We start from the raw sequence: 23,696 nt of genomic DNA on the forward strand, positions 1-23,696 counted from the left end.
CAAAACACAGCTTTACACCTACCTCTCCTCCAAATGGAAATGCAACTGCATTCTCCCTACCTAGAACTCTTTAACAAAAGCCCCTGGGAGGGTATCCTCCTGAGTTCCTAAGCACCTTAGAGCTGGCTATAAGCTTCTATAGCTAATTCCCATACGATCTCTCACATTCTGTAAATATTGTAAATAGCTTTTGACTTTGACATTAACTGTGTGAATTTGTTAAAATGTATCCGCACAATATTTTTCCACTATGGGTAATATTGCTCACACTTTGTATTATTGGATATGTATTTGTAGTTGTACCTTACTTTTATTGGACTGCTAGCTTTACTGTAATCTGTTTCATGGAGCTTTTCTCCCGAGGCCTCCACTGAAAATGGGCTCTCTGGGCCCAGTGGACTTCCCCGGTAATCAAACTGGAAATAAACAAATAAAGTAAATAAATCCGGTTCGATTCTCAGCTGGGATGCCTTCTGTGTGGAGTTTGCATGTTCTCCCTGTGTTCGCGTGGGTTTCCTCCGGGTACTCCGGTTTCCTCCCACATTCCAAAGACACGCATCTGGAGCATTTCTCCCCGGGCCTCCACTGAAAATAGGCTCTGTGGAACCTAGTCGGACATTCCTGGTCAACAAATGTTTAAAAAAAAAAAAAAAAAATTAAGTAAATAAAATAAATTTCAATGACCCTGCTAATGCTGTAAACAGCACAGTGTTGGACTTTTTTCCTGTTTTCCTGTGGCACGTTTAAGTGGTTATTGTTGCTAGGTACTCATTTTACCCTCGTAGTCTATAAGTCTTTCTCCAAAATATTTATTCTCTGTCCTTGTTAGGTCATTTGCTGCCTTGGACTGCAAGAAAATGAGATCATACCGTTCACTGGACGGCTGATAGTAAAACTAAAACTCTAATACTTTGGACACACAATAAGATAATCCTCACAGGAGAAAATCCTGATGATGGGAAAAGTGAAAGGCAAATGAAGTGGGCAGCAGAGGCTAGAATAGGCAGACAGGCAGATTTACTGAAATAATGTATATGAATTTGAATAACTTACAGAAGTAGCTGTTGAGTCCTGAAATCACAAAGAGTTGGACTTGACTAAACACAGCAATGAGAGTTGGCATTGACTAAGTGACTAAACAACATCAGTGACAACAGCTATGCTCTCAAGGAAGCAAAACCAAATAAACGAATAGTCTCACTTTAGTTTATCAAAATGTCATAAAACTATTTTAGTAAGATGTAGGGAAGTGTGTTTTTATCCTGGTCTATTCTCACAGCTTCAGGGGAATGTTAGCAACAGTATATGGTTAGGGTGTGGGTTGTGACGTTATGAACTCCTGATTGCCAGGGTTTAATCATGAAGGGTCTACTCTTCTGAACTAATACAGGGGGAATAAATATATAACGCCCTTACCCTGGAAGTCAGGCTTAATTTTGTGGCATTAGGTATTGGCACTCTAATAGGTGATCGCTAATGTACAGTTCCTGTTATTAGTATTCAAAAATACAGACGGAAGTGTCTCATGGATTTCACCTTACCCTGAAATACAGCAACCTCAGAGACAATATACATAAGTAGCAGGGGTGTGTGGGGTGCAGGTGATGAGTCTGGAGCATCTTTTTGAAATCTATAACGTCAAGTCACTACTCTTGTTGCAGTGCTAGATGCCAAAAATATATTCCAACAACTGCCTGCAATGGTAGCGAGAGGGATAAAGTCACAACTATAGCCCGGGTGACCCAAGTTTGACTATTGGCATGGGTGCTTGATGGCTCATGCAGAGAGGATGGAAACACCCATCCTGGGGTGGATGACAGTTCCCTCTTGGCACATTTTGCTGTTTTAGTAACAGGGTCTCCACTGGAGAGCAGAGTCTCTCTCATGATGTAGGAATACCATTACAAAAAAGACATGGGTGTGGACACCCAAGCCAGTGATGGTATCCCATGTTGGCACACGTGTGGGAGCATGCACCTTTCAGAGACTCATCATCATTCTGTCTGTCACCTAAATTTCTTATTGCTAAAAGAAACCAAACAGATGTTCATGTTAATAGTTCGTGGTTTGGGTGTGATTATTTGCAAATGTTGATACAAAAGAACCATAGTTTGGCGATTGTCATGTCTTCCACTTTCCATCTGAAGAACATTGTTTTCCTTGAATACATCATATCAACTACTGACCTCCATGTAATAGTGAATATCTTTGCCTCCACTCAGTTGGACTTCTGTAACACCCTGTAAATGGGGCTTCTGTATTCAGAACTGGATCATTTGCAACTTCTGCAAAATTCTGCTGCCTAGTACTTAACAGGGATCTGTAGACAACACCATGTCACACCAGTCTTGCAAGAACTGCACCGGCTTCCAATCAGGCAACATATTATCTTCAAAAGTATGGTTTTAGCTTAGTTTCCCCTATTTTCATGACATCTTGATCTGGTATTTGTAATCCAAATCTCTGAATTCTACCTGCTGGCTACTGTTAGTGATTTTAGTGGTATTTCTTGAATCCTCCAGGATCTATTTGCTGCATACCAATGTTTCCATGTTTGAAATCTACTACCTGGCTGGTTTAAATGATCCAGAACTCTGAATTACCATCAATTTTCCTGTTTTGTTTTATAACAGTTTAACAACTTTATGTTGTTGCTCTATTAGTTTAATTTAGCTGTATTCACATTTCTGCTTGTAATTTATTGTCATGTGTACGTTATCTATTTATTTATAAATAAACCCAATCAGTGCCTGGTTTAGTGGCCAAATCTGATGCTCTTCATCTTTATGTTGAACACCTGAGGACAAGTAAAAAAGGCCTTCTGCTTGAAACTGTAGCAAACCACGTTACAAACTTAACAAGTGACCACAAAGAGCTTAAGCTCACAACTACAAATACAGTATTAGTATTGTTTTCTGAATGCAAGTTCTACAATAAATCTCCATCAACAACTGATTATCCTGTCCCCTAACACCTTGCCTTGTGCCTGGTGACTCTTTTCCCCACCACAGCTACACGTCTGGTCGAGTATCACAGATTAAATTCCCTGTAGTATTCCCCTTGCATTTTACAGAGCTGTGTTAGATTGTCAATCTGCAGATACATTTTTTCCCTCCAACATGGTTTCCTAGTTTAACATTTGCAAAGCACTTATGCTACCATCCCATGTAAAGTGAAGAGCTCATCTGCTGTCTTCATTGTTCTGTCATTTTTCTGCAGTGCCCACTGCCACCACTTACCACTGTATCACTCCACCAGTGTCATACTCCCTAACATTCACTACTGAGTACGTCTCTTACAGTACGTACTAGGCTAGCTGTGGGTCATTTTAAGGCTAGCCAAATCCCCTTTTTGTGCTTGAAATAAACTATCCTATTTGGTTACAGACAATTACATATTATCCATAATGAGAATAAATGGGCTCATACCACAGATATTTTGAGGGGGCCCATGCATGGAATAAAACATTTAGGAGCTCCATCTGTCCATTAGTAGTTTATGCAGTATCCCAGTAAAACATAAGAATTTTCTGTTGGAGGAGTTTATGGGAATATGAAGATAAGCCTCCTTTAGATCTAGAGTGGCCATGTAGGCCTGGGCTGGGATTAAAGGGAGAAGAGTTTGAAGGGATAGCATCCTGAATGATGGCACTTTTAGGAATCGGTTTAGGAAGAATAAATCTAGTATTGGTCTCCAAGGTCCATCTTTTTTGGGGGACCAGAAAGAGTCTTGAGTAAAATCCTTTTCCTTCCTGCCCTGGAGAGACAGGTTCTGTTGTTCCTAATTTTAGGAGGTCTAATAGAATTTGAGGAAAGAGGTGGATTTGATTTTTGGGTGGAAAGGGGATGGGCCTTGGGATGGGTTTTTCCTTCCAAGAAAGGAAGTATCCATTTTAAATGATAGTCAGTACTCATTGGTCTAATGTGATGGTTTTCCAAAGGGGGAGGTAGTGGGGGATGCGGGCTGACAAAGGTAGATGGGCAAAGGCAGTCACACATTCTTGGGTGCACTTCTATCCTGAAAAGGCTGTCTTGGAGCAGGTTGTGAGGTAACTGATCTGGAGTAGGTTTGCTCCTGGACCCTTTCCTGTGCCTGGTAGGAGAGGGGGTGCCAGAGGAAGGAGTTCTCCTGACAAAAGAAGTCTTTGCAGGACAATTCCTGTAGTACTTAGGATTAAGAGACACAAGCAAATGTTTGATGTCCTGGAGTTCCTTACTTTTCTCCTGCAGGTTTTTAAAAAGTTTTACAGATTGTTTGCCAAACAAGAGGTTATGGTCTAATGGGGCATCCATAATTTTAGATTTGACATCCTCTGGGAGTGGATGGAGGTGAAGGCAAGGATATCTGCAGAGAACTGAAACAGAAGCTGCAGACCTAGAAGAGGCCTCTGTGGCATTATAACTGCACCCAATAGAATGTCTGGCTACCTCAGCAGGCCTCTGCCCACCATAGGAACTCTAGCTGTAGGCAAAGTATGATAGGAATATTTTTTTCCAGGCTGTGACAATATTGACTCCATAAACTTTTTAAGTACCACTGAAGATTCCTCTAAATCGTGATCCAAAATATTTAGAAGCAAAAATGTACCGACGACAGATAGTACGTTGATTAAATAAAGCACAAAACCAACAGCAAGGTACGTCATGGTCAGGGCCTAGGCAAGGAATACAGTACAAGTGAAAATCCTTATGAGGTATTTGCTTCCCACAAGTAATACAATTACTAACTTTTACTGACATCGGTAAGGAGCAAGAAAAAGTTTCCCCAATGGGTTACTTAGCTTTTTAGTTGAAGACTTCAGTTCTGAAACTCGAAAACGAAAATTTCAGGAGTCGGCCGACTGGCACTTGCAAACTGCTTCTGCTTCGGGCATCACGCGGTAAGAAAGACTGATGTAATGGCGTCAGCTGCATGTTTTATACCCCTGATGACCTGACGTCATGGAAGAAGGGACAGCAACCAACGCAGGACCCAAGACTTTGTTAATCAGGCTGACTGAGGGCAACCTGCTAGCAGATTACCCAAATGTAATGACTGCAACAGTGAAACACGAAGAACATCTGCACCTAATGGAATGTCTGGCTACCTCAGAAGCCAGGGACAGTTTAGATGCTATCTTAGTTTTGGTAGGGCAGTCAGGGGTGGCAGCCGAGAGATTTCAGGCTTGTGAAACTAGGTCCAGGACATATTTTATCATGTGTGTTTGGTAATTGATAGCTCAGAAAGCCAGGCTGGAGGAGGTGTACACTTTTTTCCCCAATCCTGTCCATGCTTTTGCTATCCTTATCAGTGGGCAGAAGAGATGCTGAAGGAATCAGCCTGGATTGCTTGTCAGGGGAGACAGCAATTACTGCAGGGTCTGCCAGGGGAGGCTTAACTAAGAATTTTTGGTCATCAGGCACTTTGTAGAACCTGTCTTGTCTCTTAGGAGCAGGTAGTTGTGAGTCTGGATTCTTGGATTCAGAAGTGAAGGCATCTAGACAGGCAGGTAGGACAGGTGGGATGGCTGACGGGGAGGGTGATTCCACTTGAAGGAGTTCAAAGTACCTCCTTTGGGTGTCAGTCATCTGGGTAGTGTCCCATTTGAAGTATTCCTTCATCTCAGTAATTGTTTCCCCAAAGGTGATATCCTCTGGTGGGGTGTCCCCTTGGATGGATTCCTCATCTGGGGAATAGTATTCCAGAGGGGAGGCAATTCGTGAGGCATAAACATTAGACTCATCAGAAGATGAGTAATAAGGTTCTAAATCTTCCTCTCCTTCTTCAGTAGCAGGCAAGGGTAGAGGAGTGGCAGAGGTAGGCCTAGGACTTAGCACTGGAATAGTGGAGGGGGAAGAGGTTGTGGGCCTAAGAGCCATAAAAGCCTGCATCAAGGAGTTAGTAAATGATTGCCAGTCCGGAACTCCTTCAGGGGTAGGAGTCAGGTGTTTGTTTTTTTATTTTCGCTTAGAAGGTGTAGGTCTGGGAGAAGACCTGGGTTCTGGGGCCTGGGCTTCAGGTAATGGCATCCCGGTCGGTCGTCCAACTGTTTCTGGTTCCCCCTCGACATCAGTAGGGACCGAAGTCTGTGCTGTCTCCAAGGACAAGCAGGCCATTAGTTTTGAAGTGGCTTCCTCGGTGGAAGCCATCAAAGTAGACAGTTCAATTGGACGTCCCTCAACCCGTAAATTGGAAGCTGATGGGTTGTCCAATGGTTGAGAGGCAATGGAGGTAGGCCTGGAAACTTTGGCCTTTTTCCGTGGTGGTTCACTCAGAATGGATGATTCAGGATCCACCTTGAGCACAAGCTTTTTGAGTCGTTGGTTCTCTAAATATAAGTTAGGGGTGGCCAGATGGCTACGAAGGGTCTTTGGAACAAAAGATTGGCAAATGGAACAAGCAGCATGGTCGTGTTCCTTCCCTAGACAAAAGATGCAATGGTCGTGAATATCTTTATGCGGTATCTGACACCTGCAACAGCATTTGTCCTTCTTAGCTGACATCAACTAATGATAAAATACAGTTAACCAAGCTCAAGCAATAGAAACGGAAAATTTCCCCAACGGGGTACTTAGCTTTTTAGAAGTCTTCAAGTTTAGGAGCGAAGCGATCAATGTGATGTCTGCGGCTGAAAAGTTCTGAGGTCTGTGTGTGCAGACATCACATTTATGGTCCCTAGTTCACGGCCCTACATGTGAAGTCCCACACACCTACAGCAACCAGGCTTAAGCTTTTGTATATGAGCCGACGTTCAGGTTGCCTGAGGCGGGGAATCCTATACTAAGAATACTGCAACATAGGAATAGAAGGACATCAACTATTTCTGATGCCATTTGACTTGCTGATTTGCAGTAGAAATATCAGTAAGGGGTCAGAGGATGCCTTGCATGCCAGACACATCATTTCTTAGCAGTCTGTAGGATACCAAGTATGGTGACAGGGTTTTGAAACGGTACACGTAGGACATGTTATTCAGGCCTTGTATCTTTTTAGTATGGTATCTCTGTGGGAGTTCCAGTTGCTGCATTTGTCTGGACAGATACATGCCAAAGGGAACATTATATTTGATGACTGGCCTAATGAAGGCTGAGTAAAGGGGGACATGACATCCCTAGATCTAGACACAATCCCTTTGTTTATAAACTGTACAATAAAGAAGAAATTTCTTAGAAAACGGACACATTTTGGTCAAACGTTAGATCACCAGTCACATAAATTCCCAAATCCTGAAAAACTGGGTCAGCTGTTAGGGGCATTTCGTCAATGTGGTAGTTCTCTGGGGAATATGACTTCCCAAAGGATGCAATTAAGCATTTTTTGGCATTTACCTTCAGACACGATTTTGATAGCAATTATCTATTTGAGGAAAAACCTTCCTTCAGGATGGCTAAGTCATCTGAGAATTCAATGACTGCTCCTAGCTTGCAGTCATCTGCAAATTTAGTCAGCCAGAGCCCTTTGGTACTGGATTTTACTTCAGAAAAGTAAATGCCAAACAGGAGAGAACACTGGAGGACTGGTCTCTTTTTGAAGGTAACTTCACCTATATTGATTATCTATTCCCCATCTGTGATCCAGTTAGCAATCCAGTGGGTGTCATAGGGGTTTACTTCCAGTTTATTTAACTTTTCTACTACTGTATGTCTGAGTAGGAAATTGCGCCAAAAGCTTTGATCAGGTCTAGGTATATGGTGTGTACCATTTTGCATTCATCCATTGTTTTGGTGACATTTAAAAAAAAAATCCATCAGGTTGAGTAAACATGACTTGCTTTTGATGAATCCAAATTGAGATGGATCCAGTGTTTGGAGGTTCCCCATTTCCTGATTGATTAATTCCATGATAAGTCTTTCGATGCTTTGCATATGAGGCTAGTCAGATTTCTGGATCTGTAATTGCCTGGGTCTGTGGAAGGTCCTCCCTTACACAGAAGAATGACTGTAACTGTTCTCCATTCACTTGGTACAACACCTGTATGGAGGCTAAGACTGAGCAGTGTTGTTAGGGTGTAACTAAATAATGCTTCCTACTATTTAAGATGCATCCAGGGGTATCGTCATCACCTAATGATGTGGAATTTTTAGCTTTTGATAGCATTTTTAGGACTTGGTCTTATGTGATAGCTGAAAGTAAGCCAGTTTCAGGTATATCTTGAGGGTCAGATTGAGGGGAGAGAGGGGTAAAGTTAGAGCTAAATCTATCAGCCAGTAGTTTAGGTATATCTTCAGCCTCAGAGTAGGTAACATTGTTCACAATCAAGTCAACGCATTGCTGCACTGTGTTTTTGAGCTTACAAACATAAATAAAAAAATGCCCTGTGATTGTCTTTGGCTTGGGTAGCTATGTTTGGCTTTGGTGGATTTTATGAAGCTCCTGAGTTGTTTTATTTCGGTGACCAGGGCTATAACATTTTGGGAATTACTCTTCTTACTTTTGTAAAGCTTGTTGATATTATGGTTCGACCATGTGGGTTTGTTTCTGGGGTTTGCCCTGCACTTGTTCCTATGGGTTACAGTTGCATCTATGCAGCTGTTTACATGCTGACATGGAGAGATATTGTACATTTCTGTGTAGTCAGTGGCGTTAACTGAATTTGGTGTGGATTTTCAAGCTTGCCATTGCATCACTTAGGAGCAGGTAGTTTGTCTTAAAGAAATTTCTAAAGGTACCTTCGGTAGTAGGGCTTTTTGGTTTTAGTTTTATTTCAAAGATGACTGCCTTATGGTCAGACCTAACAAGTGATGAAGATACGCAAGGGATGGGGCAAGATGCTCCCACATTAGTAAAGACAAGAACCAAGATGTTATTCCCCCTAGTGGATACTCTGACTAATTGTTCCAAGGCATTTCTATTGACAAAATCTGGGAATCTCTGTGCTTGTGTAGTAGTGGTGATGTAGGTTTTCCAGCATACAGTTGGATAGTTTAGATCACCTAGGAAAATGGTATCTGTTTTAATACTGAGTGATTCTAGTTCCTGTGGATAGGCATTGTGGCTTCCTTTTGTCTTCGAGGGAGTTCTGTAGCTAGCTAATATACACTATGAGACCTTTCTAATGGTTATTTGGACCTGAAGAACCTCTAGTGCATCATGCTGCTTTACCAGGCTTGATGAAAGTCTCTTCTGAATATAGATTGATACAGTTTACTATTAAAATGTGAAAAGTCCAAACAAAATTGTATTCAAAAAACTGAAAAATAATGTTGTATCCATAACTTCTACCTACTTATAATTCCGACAGACATTTCTCCGACGTCCGCATTTGATGTTAAACCAAATAGCAGGAGGTGATATCAGACACCCAGGCTATTTTGTTTAACATCTCCTAAACAAGTATAATGTGCACAAAAACCAAGAAAAACAAGTCCAAATGTGGAAGCAGAAGCAATAATTCAAATGCTGTTGTAAGATTGTAGTTTTAATCCAAAACACGAACTATTGACACAAATTTACACACAAGCGCTTTCACTCGGACTCTTCCGAGCTTTTTCAAGTGAAACAATACAAACATCATTACAGTTGGTTTAAATATCATTGCTTAAACCATTAATTAATTCATTATACAATTAACTAATCTCTTAAAAAACATTGTGTGATTGACAGTTGTTCTTAAAGAAGTTTGTGCAAGTGCATGTTACATGAAAATTAATTCCTTTAAGTATTTCAAACTCAATCAATGCAACAGTGTTGAGTAAACTATAAACTTTCATATCTAAACCAGGAAATGTGTGTGTATAACAAATTCATTGATTCATTGGTCCTTGAGCAACTGGTACAAAATGAAAGAGGGGGAGACTGGGAGGCAACCCTGGAATTTAAAGAACTAATTTGGCAGCTCAGGTTGGACGCAAGTAAACCACCAGGGTTAAACGACACCCTTAGCATAAGTTCACTTTTAAAATTAAGGAAGGCTAGGCTTTAAATAAAAATAAGTAACTATTTTTTATTGTTGTTTAATGCTATTTATTTATTTATTTTTATACATGTGCAATACAGAGATAGAAAGTTTTTAGGTTCACTATCCCCCCAGGCTTTTAGAACAAAGTTTTTAAAGAAAGTTTTAAAGAATCTATTTAATAAATGCAGCTTAAAATAACGTGTACAGATTAATTTAATGTTTTTTAAAAAGTACATGAATTTGTTATACACACACATTTCCTGGTTTAGATATGAAAGTTTATAGTTTACTCAACACTGTTGCATTGATTGAGTTTGAAATACTTAAAGGAATTAATTTTCATGTAACATGCACTTGCACAAACTTCTTTAAGAACAACTGTCAATCACACAATGTTTTTTAAGAGATTAGTTAATTGTATAATGAATTAATTAATGGTTTAAGCAATGATATTTAAACCAACTGTAATGATGTTTGTATTGTTTCACTTGAAAAAGCTCGGAAGAGTCCGAGTGAAAGCGCTTGTGTGTAAATTTGTGTCAACAGTTCGTGTTTTGGATTAAAACTACAATCTTACAACAGCATTTGAATTATTGCTTCTGCTTCCACATTTGGACTTGTTTTTCTTAACATCTCCTAAACCTTTTAATTATACAACACTAGGCTTTTACTGTTTTGGAGGGGAGCAAGCCCCTCTGCACCCCCCACACCCCCTGCAAATTATATATTCCAAGTCTGAGATCACACTCCAGTGGGGAAAAGGGTACATTTCCTGATACTTACTGTAGTGTGATCTGGTATCAGAATGTCGATCACACATTAGGGAATACACACTAGCATTTGCTACTGTAGATTCAAACATTTCCAGATCGGCATTATGGGAAATGGGAATCATGCATTCAGCTTTCCCAGTGTTGTGTGAGTGCTAATTCACATTTTAATAGTAAAGCGACTGCTACAGCAGCACCTTTTTTCCCCTTCCTGCTCGGTAGCTAGTCTAAATGTATGAAAGGTATTATAGCCCTGCTTAGCCAGTGCTGTCTCCACTATTTTAAACCATGTCTCAGTCACTACACAGACGTCAATATCTTCCAGAGTGAGAAGGGTTATAGGAAGTGAAGTTTCTTGTTCAGGCTCCTAGCATTGATCAGTAACAACTGAATGTTTTCCTTTGCTTGTTTTGTTATGCTGGTAGGTTTATCAGATTGGCATTGCCTAAAAAGGCACTATGGGACAATGTCTTTGCCAATAATTGAAACTCTATAGCAGACAGATGCATGCCATCCCTTGCGAAGCAGTATAGTCTGAGGATCATATCCTTCCAGGCTGAGAAATATTGGACCCCCTTTAGAATGACACCAAAAACTAAGCCAGTTATTGAAATCAATTAATTGTAGCTCATATCAAGGCATCAGTCTTGGAGAAAGTAGATTGCTGCTCAGTGCTACACTTATGCCTGCCTTGGACACGTAGTCTGACAGCTCCATCATGTCTCTCTTCATACAACACAGGGATGTACCCCTCAACTCACTGACACTGGCACTAACTATAACAGACTCATGCTGGTACTTTTTGTTCAAGGACTTGAATGCATACATGATCTGATGGATCCTGGCACCAGACAAGCAACTAACGGTTACTCTTTCCTTGCTCATCCTGGTAAAACGCATGTCTGCAAGTCTTAAAATGGAGTCACCAATAACTAGAATGTTTGATTACTGGACCATCATCTGTGATTTTGGGACTCCTTGTGCTATGTGCTTAATATGCTGAATGTGCTTTGTGCCTGTGTAGTGTTTTGCAGATGTTTGAGCTTTTGGCAAGTTAATCTTTAAAACTCCAGCATATAATGTATTATGTGTATTGTGATGGCCTTGGAGAGGTGTGATGTATGGTGTACTGATAACAATTTCAGTGCCTGAGTTTACTATGTGCGAGATGTTTGTCTCCAAGGTTATTATATATGTACATTTCTCAAACACTGTGTTATGCTGTTTGAGTAATAGATGATCATCAGACAGCAGGAGACTATTCTTACACTGTCTCAGGATATCCATCTCAGTCAGGCTGCCTAGAGAAGTTGTGGGAAAGTGCTGGTCCATGATACTGACAGGAATGACTCTGGGGGCAGAGGTAACTATAAGTGCTGGTCCATGATACTGACAGGATTGGGAGGGTGGCTAAATGGTTAAGGTGTTTGCCTTACAAACACAAGGTGCAGGGTTTGAGTCTCACAAGGGATAATTGTCTAGGCTTAAAATGGCTCACAAGGGCAATTAGCTTAGTACTACTCTATGAACCTATGAACCTATGAATGACTCTGGGGGCAGAGGTAACTATAAGTGCTGGTCCATGATACTGACAGGAATGACTCTGGGGGCAGGGGTAACTAGAACTTCTTGGAGTTTTGATTTAGAATAATGTTTTGGTGGACTTCCTATTGAGTATTTAAATTTCAATACAAAATAACTAACCTGGAAGCATTCTTCTGCCACCAGCAACAGCCAGTAAACTGATTATAGCAAAAAACCTCAATAATTTGATACTAAAATCAGTGCACGCAGTATCAATACACTCAGTATTAAGCAATTTTATCAAAGGTATTTTAGCTTAAAGGGGCAGACTTTACAATGTGTTTTCTTTGCCATTTCTTTTTGCTAAATTTATGCACTCATCATGTAAAGTGGGTTTCCTGATGCTAAAATACGCAGTTTTTCATTTTTGTTGCTTCAGTGGAACTATATTAAATGTAATAGTTTTTTTCATATTTCAGCATGCTGAACAGCCATACCTCTCAACTGCCAAAAGTTTTGCAGAATGTCCAAATTTTTGTATTATATTTTTAGTATATTCCTCATAAAATTTGTGGTTTATGACACTGTGGATTGACGTCACTAAATCATGACATACATTTCAGTTACAAACTTCATATCTTTCTAAAAATGCATGCTAACACAAATCCTGTTATTCTAGCAACTTTCTAAGTTTATAAGACCTATATATAAAATATGTACTTATTTTTGGGCTTTTGTGCCCCCATTGCTTTATGCTTTGTCCAGATTTCTTGTGCTAAGAAGTTTAGAGGTATCTAACAGCTGTCCAATTACTTCCTGAATCTGTGTCATCTGGCCCACCTTCTGATGATGTTAATAGTAGGTAGACATGTTTTTTTTCTGTATCCTGCAGCAGATTTTAGTACAAAGTGAATAGGAAATGCAGTAGTCACTTAGGCAAAAAATCAATAAATAAAGGATATCTGCACTTTAAACTATTAAATCTCAAACTTTTGTCGCCTATGTCATTCAAACTCCATGGAAAAAAAAAACTATTCTTGTAACCTAAGGCACTAATTACAAACAGCTCCCACTGTCACAACTCCTAGATCTAACCTCCACTACACAAAACATGCCTCTTTTCCATTGCTGCTTCACTTCAGTGGTCTCTCCCCACCACTCCAAATTCAGTGGGGAGCTTAAACTACACCTGTTAAAACAAACCCAGTGTACCTGCTTATTCAATGACCATGTCACCTAAACTCTATGACATTCCTTCTCCTCTGTATGACCTTGCTTTACTTTTTCTGTCTGCTTTCCCCCTGACATGAATTATATTGTACATAATACAAATACTGGTAATTTTTGATTGGCTCTTAGATGTATGATGCAATACTTACCCTGTTATATTAACTTTACATTTCTTGTATTGTCTTAATCTTTGTAACTATCCTAATAACACTCTACATTTTTTGTATCAACTGTTAAAATATTTTCACCTGAACTGAGCCTGAAATTGGTCAGTTTTGATCAGTTTATCTTTTTCCTAATTTTGAGGTATAATCGTGGTGCTGCAGTAGCGTTGTCGCCTCACAGTAAGACATTGTCCTGTTCGATTCTCAGCTAGATCGTCTTCTGTGTAGAGACATACGTGAATGGGCATACCTTCGTTGAAGGTTGTGCGTCAGGGCCGGCAACTCGGCACGTAAAAATCTACTGCCAATCATTAGCGGACCGGAGTTCCGCTGTGGCGACCCCTAACCAGGAAAAGCCAAAAGACAATCGTGGTGCTCCATGAACTACAAATAAATTCCTAATTAAGTGTTCAGTACCTGACATGCAGTATACAAACATAGATGTCACACTATAGTAAGCAGCTGTCTATCACACTGTAGTCAACAGTTGTCTATCACACTGCAGTCAAGAGTTGTCTACTATGGAATCACTTTACTGCATCTTCATCTTCACAAATGTTCAATGTATTCCAAATGTTTTTTCCCCCTCAGCTAATCCTTTGGTGGTATGACATACAAACTCGCTTTGCAGTAGGGTTATTATTGATGACTCACACATCAGTAGCTTTCTACCTAAAAGTGATCAGTCTATTGGTGGACAACTCTTTATTGCACTGTATACCAAGCACTATACATCTTACTAAGAATCCTATCCTGTTCCATTATACTTATGTTACCTTCCACTTGTAATTGTGTTTATTTTTTTATTTATTGTTTGACAGAGTAACTGGCTGTGCTGCATTTTGGTTACATTGTAATAAAATCTGCAGACTACAGAAAACATGCCTCCCATTACAAATTCTCTCTCCCTACTACTACATCATCAGAAGGCGGGGCTGCATGACATGGAATCAAGAAGTAATTGGATAGTTGCTCAGCAAAATAGTAAACAGAAACACAAGCTTATTAAGCTTGATAAATATAGGCCCACTTAAGTTGTTGTTGTGTCTTTTGGCTTTTCCCGGTTAGGGGTCGCCACAGCGGAACTCCGGTCCGCTAATGATTGGCAGCAGATTTTTACGTACCGAGTTGCCGGCTCTGACGCACAACCTTCAACGAAGGTACATCCATTCATGCATGTCTCCACACAGAAGACACTCTAGCTGAGAATCGAACAGGACAACGTTTTACTGTGAGGCGACAGTGCTACTGCAGCACCACCACCGCAGTTATATATATCCACTTAAGTAATTGAAGTAAAAGCTACACATTTTAGAATGATAAAGCCCATTTTACACGATGAGGGCATAATTATACCAAAAGAAAACATTAAAAGCCCTTTGCACTTAATCTTTTAAGGATTGTGCTTAAACAGTGTTCTAATTAAGCAATAACCCACGCCTGGGTGTGGGTAATGCTGGATTTACCCATGGTTGGTGTGGTTTGGTCACGAGGGAGAAGCCTGAGTGGCCAAACAAAGACAACCGTGGGTAAATCCAGCATTACCCACACCCAGAAGTGGGTTATTGCTATTATACAATGACATTATTTAAGAAAAAGGAATACTTATTTTCTTAAATAATGGCATTGTATAATTCCTCCCTGCTGCCCTTCTGCAGCTGTCCAGTATCCTGGAGCAGTTCTGATGTATTGCACATGCATATGCTTACGCAGTGCATCAGAGCTGTGTGTACAGGAAACAACGGAGAAAGGAAGATCTCCATTGTTTTTTTTAAAGTTGTCTCACTATGTTAAATGAGTTTAACATAGCGAGATATCTTTAAAAAAGCAACGGAGAAAGGAAGATCTCCGTTCCCTTTTTTAAAGTTGTCTTACTGTGTTAAATGACTTTAACATAGCGAGACAGTTTTAAAAAAAGGAATGGAGAAAGAAAGATCTCCGTTGCTTTTTTTTAAGATATCTCACTATGTTAAACTTGTTTAACATAGCGAGATAACAGCAACGGAGCTCTTTCCTTCTCTGTTGCTGCCTAACACAAAAAAAAAAGTAAAGACTTATACTAATGGAAAAAGTCTGGGCGAACTGACCTTTTTCCATTAGTATAAGTCGGATTTACAATGGGCATGCTGACCAATCATCGTGCATGTTTTGGAATATTAATGGGGGGGGGTCATTGTATAATCCTGGTTAGAGAATGGACAACCTGTACATTGCCAGTCTGAATGGAGAATGAACGTTCTCTACAGGATGTCAATGTACAGGTAATGCCTGCTGAAAAACAAGTCCACCATTTCATGGCAGCATGTTAAGCTAAACAGTGCTTTTGTTAAGTGAGTGTAAAATTTTAAAAAAATATGTGTGTGTGTGTGTGTGTGTGTGTGTGTGTGTGTGTGTGTGTGTGTGTGTGTGTGAGAAAGAGTGCATACATGCTTGAAAGTGAGAGTGAAATCGATCTAGCAATTATTTTGTACTTGCTAAGCAGTAGTTTTGATGTTTACCAAGTGTAAAATTAAAAGAAACATTAAAAGAAAAGAAAGAATGTGTGTGCACGCGCTCACGTGTGTGTGTGTGTCTGTGTGTGTGTCTGTGTGTGTGTGTGTGTGTGTGTGTGTGTGTGTGTGTGTGTGTGTGTGTGTGTGTGTGTGTGTGTGTGTGTGTGTGTATATATGTTTATATTTCTGTCTGCATGTGTGAGTGCATGCATGCTTGTGTTCATGAAAGCGGAAGTGTGCTTGCTTGAGAAAGAGAGAGAGAGAAAGACAAAGGCAACAGACTTTTGGCCATTGTCTTTAAGGTCTCAAACACCTCCACAGTCAGCATTTCAGAACCTAAGGATTGCAAATGGACTGACCAACTATAATGAGCTCTTGAATTTTACATGTAACAACAGCAGCCTGGATGCTGCCTAAGCTGTTATGTATGCAATGGGGTTCTACTCTCACCTAACTGTTTAGCTCTGTTCATCCTTACTATAACCAGATGTAATGAGAAATTTAAAAACAAAGCATCTAGTTGGTCCACAGTACAAACAGGCTTTAGAACAGTGGAAAAAAGTCTAAAGTCATATAACCAATGTATATCGCACAATATTAAAGAGAGCGACAAAAATTAGCAGGGAACTAAAAGCTACCATCAGGAAGATCAAAGTCAGACTTGAGTTGAAACAAGCATCTGAAGTCAAGGACGATTACAAATCCGTCATTTTCACATTAGGAAATAAAGAAATGCCCAGCAGTGTATTAAATTAATCCAAAATGGTACCACCTACTCTGACCCAAAATGCATAGCTAAATATATTAGTGAATAAATTCAGTGTAGAAGAAATAACAATGAAATGAAACTTAGAATAATTCCCTTAATTAATGGCATTCAATATTTTCAGTTTAATTTCGGGCTTGCTTTGTTAACAAATTATTATTAAACACTTTGCAGTCTGGTTCTAAACCACAGCACTCTTCTTGTTAAACATTCCAGTACAAAATGTATTTGAATAAGGACAGCAACATAAACATGAAGACATACCTGCATTGAAACACTGAATGCTCCTGCTGACTCTCCAAAAATGGTAACAGAATCTGGGTCACCTCCAAAGCTCCTGATGTTCTCTTGTACCCACCGTAGAGAAGCAACTTGATCTAGGAGACCCCAATTTCCACGAGCATGTTCATCACCAGTGCTACACAGAAACAGTTGTAAAACAGGCAAATTGTAAGTTTGGCAATTATTTCATCTCTTAACATGGACTACTGAGGTAGATCACTTCTCCCTTCAAGTCCTATCACTGCAGTCTTAACAACATTCACTGTTATGCTGTACTATGCAGCAAAACCAAATGTCCTGCGTACAGTTTTTGTACTTAAAAGTGTGTAGAAAAGACTACAACATGTTTATCTCAGACGTTTCCCCAGAGTGATGCATGTTACTAAGTCCACAAGGGAGAGGGGATACATGGTGCCTGATGAATTTCCAAGAACATTAATTATGAGCCTCAGTACAGCAGAATTAAGAAAGTCTGACATCTCGGTTCCTTGGAGTATTCTCCCTACTCCAAGGTACAGGAGTCTCACTGTTAGTACAATAAGTAGGGGGGCATTGTCTCACACTGGTGGAGATTCAAGGGGGGAAACCTCTTGCAAATTCCTCTGTTGTAACAGCAAGCTTCAAAATTTACCTTTTTTGTTTGGCTAACAGTTTATTTTTCAGACAAGAAAGACTGACAATTTCAGGTCTCACACAGCATTTAAAGCAACTTCTCTGCAATACTAGTGTCTTTTTGCTGATATACTTTTATTGTTTGGCTAACTGCTATACCGGTAGTCCACTGAAATTACTTGTTTTACATTTACTGCACCTGAAATTACTCATTTAGATCATCTGTAGCTATTTCAGCTTCTGCATCTGGAGTCACTGAATACTATTGGACTATCCATTGCTCATTGTGTTTACTAGCTAGATAAATACCTTGTTAGCCTAATAGGTAAAGCTATTTGATTTAAATTTGCTATTTGTTATTGATTTCCTTATTGATCCATTCTTGACACCTCTTTTTTTTCACTCGTGACTACTATAGTAATCACAATTCATTCTTTCATCCTTTAGCAATATCCCACATTATCCCTTTTTTCTAGGCAATTATCCCACTATCTCTTATACCAGGAGTACATTATTAATCCATCCTGTTTTGTTATACTCCGTTGCTTGCAATGGCCAGTATGGAATCTTAGTCAGCTGTTTCCACTTCTGTAGCCAGCCTAATAGCACTCTGTATTTTGCCCTTATGGCCCCTCTGCGACTGCATCTAACCAATATAATGTTTTAGTAACAGGTGACGCTATTGTACGTCATACGGACACCACCCTTCACCAGGCTGGATAAGAGTAGGGTGGTAGATGTCTAAGAGTGAAGATCCAGGGCATAACTAGGGCTCTTAGATCCCTTCATCCTAACAAGTATGATTATGACCTGATAGTGGTCCATGTGGAGGTGAATGACCTTAGCTATTCTACCTAGAGGGACAGGTAGAAGGATATGACTGAGCTTGCTATGCATGTGTCTGAGGCAGGAAAGACACTGGCCTTGAATGGTATTTTGCCATCACCCAGAAAGATGCTGAGATTCAAAGACAATATAACTGGCTTTAATAATTGGATATGTTGCTGGTGTCACTCTAGGGAGATCCATTATGTGTCAGCTTGAGATGAGGTGGATGAGGTGGCCGGCAAGCCTTCCTGCTTCAACAGAGATGGTCTGCACCTCTCTTAGCAAGGCTTTCACCTTCTTGCTAAAGACTTTGCTGCCCCTATAGTGCAATTTTAAGACATAATCCATCTGATGGACATTCCAGGCTATTTAATTCTGATTTAGAGCACATTAATTTAGCTCTACTGCATGTCAGGAGTTTTAACAAAAAATGTCTGAATTTGAAGGCTCCTGCAACTTGAATACATTCATATATGTTTAGTTACAGAGACACAATTTATCGGCAGTGAATGCACTCCTTCAATTCTTGGGTGTACTGCCTATTATGATTTCAGACCTACTGGCAATTTTGAGGAAGTATCAACATTCTTCAAGGATATCATGCCCTCATTACATATTCATTGGGACACCACAATTTAACTCCTAAACATACAAATCATGATAAAGAAGACTAATTAGCACTTCTTAGTTAGCTATAGAACACCTTAAATTCTATATCCCCTTCTGAGCACAACAACTATCCTAACACAGCTGAAATCCCCATTAAACTCAATGCCTTTCTACTGGGGGACTCGAACTATCCATCAATAAACAGTCTGGCAATGGTCAGCATGCCCAACATTACCTTGACATTATAAATACTTAACTCTCTTTTACAAATAGTAGTCCATCCTATGAGGGTCTCCAACATCCTTGATATTGTTCTCAAAAATATGGCCACTTCTTCCACATTTCCATATGTATCATCTTGCCTTGTTAAATGAAATAATAAATTGGCGACCTTTTCTTTAAAACTTTTTTCAATGATCAACGTGTAAACCACTCTATCAGATGGACCTGATGAAACTCAGGAAAAAGTGTTTTCCTAAATATAGTTCTATACTTGCAGCTCATAGTGTGTTGTCATGATTTGTCTGTTAGAAGTTAAAAATAAAAATAAAACCTTTCAACTAAGAATGAGGTTCCACATGCCACTGAGCTAGTAAACACTCATGGGTCTTTCAGGAATATTCAAATAAGGGACTAACCTCTATGCTTTAGGATTTCCTCTTTGTTTGTCCATCTCCCAGATATTCCTGCAATCAGCTCCCATGGCCCTTCCCACCAATGTTCCCTTCCCACCAATGTTGGTAATTTCCTTTAAATAACTCACCTGTTTAATGTAATGTATTAGAACAAGAACACTTATCCTTCTACCTGCTTAGCTGAATAAACTGCTGGAAACTTCAATAAGGTGTCTTTATTCCCCCCAAAGGGAGGTATCAGAGAGAGATAGGGTTGCCACCTTTTCAGATGGCCAAAGTGGGACAATTGTGGTACAAACATCAGATTTTGCAGGCCAAAACATACCCACGGCCAGTACAAGGGACAGAACTTCACTTTTCTGCCTAAATAAAAGCTTATTCTTGTAGCATTTTAGTTGCTTATTCTGTTTCTTATAACATTTAGGTGTTTCAGATACAGAATAACTGTTTTATGCAACTATTACATAAAATATAGGAAATTATTTTGCCCTAATATTTCAGGACAGTTGCCATTCTTACAATATTTTTGCAGGACACAACTGCCCAAAGAGGGACTGTCCCTCGCAAAGTGGGACAGGTGGTAACCCTAGAGAGAGAGTCTCCTAGATCTGCTAGCTAAAGCGATTGTATCTGGACTAATCCTTTATACTCTTGTTTTTCCTTTGAAACTGGTGATACTTATCCTGTAAAATCCTCTGTGTTTAAAGACTTCCCAAAGCAAACCTTCTTCAAGTTGCTTGATGGCTAAATGAATCCCACTGTAATCCTTCTCTGATAGATCTCCTCATCAAAGCTGCTGCCTATGCCTCTGACTCCAAAATAAATAGTTGTATTGGCAATGCCATCCCTATGTGTATCAAATATAATGAGACATTTAAAAACAACCCCCTATGGTAAAACAACCATGTAAATAAATTGTATAACAAGAAAAATAAATTGCTTAATGCTTATAAGAGGTTTCATTCTATCTATCTTAAAAAAACTTAACCAAACTAGCAAAGGGCTTAAGTTAACCATTAGGAAACTCAAAACTGACTATCAACTTAAAATGGGCATTAAAACCAAAAAACACTACAAATATTCCTTCAACTATGTCAGGAAGTTTAGAAGTAATGCTTAACATTGTCATCAATAATACTGCACACTGTTATCCAAAGGAAATAGCTAATATCATGCTTGAAAACTTTAGTGCAAACTTTACTCCATCCACAGTTATAGCTATTCTATATATTCTGCAACCCCATCTATCCCCTGTAAATATTGTGAAACAAGTTTTTTAAATCTCTCGTAAGCTTAGAACACCTCATCCACAGGCCCCGATAATATGCCAGGTTGACTGATTATTAGTGCCAAATGTGGCTTTTCGGAACCCCCTACTTAACCTCTTTAATCTATGCCTTTCCACTCACTATATCCTTGACGCCTTAAAAATGAACATTGTAACTGCATTACAGAAGGGTGGCCCAACCATGGACCCCAGTAACTACAGATCAATTAGTTTCACTTGCCTCATGTGCAAAGCTGTAAATATGTTATCTCAGACCTCATTACTCTGGACATGAAAAGCTCTTAACTCTGGACCCTCATCAATTTGACTTTGTCAAAGGAAGGTCCTGCCTCTTTAATCTCATTAATTATTTTTTGAAAAAATGCCCAAGGCAGTGGATATTGGTTACACAGCACATTTAGTACATCTGTACCTTGACAAGGCTGTTGATGCTATTCCATATACAGACATTATTGACATATTTATAAAGCCAAACATAAATCCTTATGTTGTGCAGTGGATAGCTAACTGGTTGTCTGACAGAACACAATGGTTAGATTCATAGATGGCATTTCTGAAAGAAAAAAAAAAAAAAACAAGTAGTATACCAGAAGACTCAGTGGTATCTATTTCTCATACCTTCAATCCAACACTCCTGGCCTATGGTAATTTAAGTTTGCAGATAACTACAAATTGGGCATTATTTGAATTTCCACTGACTCACAATTGCTCCAGCATGGGTTGGACCATGCTAACAACTGATGCAAGGACACTAGTCTCAAACTAAATGTGGAAAAATGTAGCATATTTCATTTTGGTAAGCCAAGTATTGTCACATACCATATAGGTGATACACCCCTCCATCAGACATTGTTGTATGGGATTTAGCCACACTTGTTTGTATTTCCTAATCATATAACCATCATGTCTCCACAGCTATTGAGAAATTTTTCTGTCTCACTCATCTAATTTCTAAATGCATCGCAACAAGATCCAGTAAAGTCGTAATTCCCCTTTACTCATACCTCATTATACCCATTATTGAATGTAATGTACATTTTGGAATATTTTGGCATATAGTTGTCGTAAACACCTCATTTAACTTGAGAGACCTCAGACATTCATGACTAAAAAGGTCTGTGACTACAGATATGGTAGTTATCAGAACACATTGGCAACCCTCTCTTTGTACTCAGAGCCTTTGGGCTGTGAAAGACGTAATTCTATTTGACCTCTTATTCCTTACAGAAGAAATGGAACCTCAAATACTTTAAGAAACTAAATTTTCATCAGCAGATAAAGAAGACAGGCATGATAGATTCATTTTGTAATGCATCCCTCACTTCTGGATCAAACTTCCACTACATGTCAAGCAGAGTAGCACCCTTGCCACCTTCAAGGAAAACGTAGATAATTGGATGGGCAGCCTCAAATTCTCCCCTGGACCTAATTTTCTTACCCTCTTTGAGGCTAGAGGGAACTTTTGAATGTTTTTTGGCAAGGCTTACATTGGACTGATTATCTTGAATTTCTCTATGAACCTATGACTTTGGTATAGGTAGCCATAAACCTGAACTGCTAAAAAGACTGCAGGAATCCTCTATCAATGAATATTCTGTACATCTTTTTTTTTAAGTTTTGCTACAATGAGGGGAGAAGGTAAACCTAGCACTTACTAGGAGTCAGTTGGCACTCGTCAGGATGTTGTACTGCAGGACTTCAATTTTGACTGGAGTTTGTATGTGAACTCAGAAAACTTTGGCATGTGAATACACTTGAGAATAATGTTTTTGCAATTTTGTACAACTCCTTTTGCTTGAGTGCTCAAAATTTGTATTAAATTACTATATTTCTTGCTTAGCTGGTATAATGGAGGATAGTTGAAGTTATATGACTCTTCATAATAAAATATGAAGTACGTCTTTAGGCAAAGACAAAGATCACAGAGGCTCTGGAAATGAAGAAGGAAAAAAATGGCAACATCTATAGAAATTACAAAAGTGGGGTGTTTGGTGATATTGGCAAAAGCAGAGGAACATGCGAAAAAATAATACAGCGTGATCCATAATACCTTGGGGAGAGATCCAGCACATGAGTTGTAAAGTCTGTGTACTGGTGGAAAAAAACACAATAAATTTAAAAAAGAGAATCCCTTTGGAACCTAAAGATCTACCATAAAGCTGGATTGCAGAGGTACAGTGGGCAAATCTAAGCTGAAAAGGTTTGTCTGGAAAGTACATCAAGGATAGGCTTTAAAGAAATGAATAAAGGAGATCATGCCGAGCACCTAGAAATAAAAATGCTCATGAAAGAGAAAGTTAGGGCCGTGTGATCACTCCAGTTCTTCATACAAGACTTCAGTTTAAAGGTTTGTACAGGATGTGGTACAACAGTATTTATTAAAAATTCTAGATCAGTTAAACATGTTCTGCAATGCACTACCCACAGAATACAAAATATCCTGAAGCGATACCTTGCCCAAAATCTTACAAAAGTCTATAGGCTAACTCCATAAGTGCCTGATACCCATTCGGTAGTACTGTTCCCAGGATATTGAGTCAAAGAACACTTTTCCTTCTTCAGAGGTGGTTAGAGAAGCATTTGTGTTTATAGCTTCATATGTATGTATTAGGCTAATGA

At 39.4% G+C, this 23,696-nt stretch overlaps 1 protein-coding gene across 1 annotated transcript in view; it reads right to left on the minus strand.

Annotated features, from left to right (window-relative positions):
* Positions 1–23,696, minus strand: part of LOC122810354 (fatty acyl-CoA hydrolase precursor, medium chain-like) — a 336,843-nt gene that overhangs the window by 203,231 nt on the left and 109,916 nt on the right. Inside the window, exon 5 of the mRNA XM_044081933.1 lies at positions 17,088–17,241. Within this exon, the coding sequence (XP_043937868.1) occupies positions 17,088–17,241 (154 nt within the window). The remainder of the gene's footprint in view (positions 1–17,087; positions 17,242–23,696) is intronic.

The sequence above is a fragment of the Protopterus annectens genome, chromosome 8.part1 (assembly GCF_019279795.1).
Source record: "Protopterus annectens isolate FY-2018-M chromosome 8.part1, PAN1.0, whole genome shotgun sequence".
Taxonomy (NCBI): Eukaryota; Metazoa; Chordata; order Ceratodontiformes; family Protopteridae; genus Protopterus; species Protopterus annectens.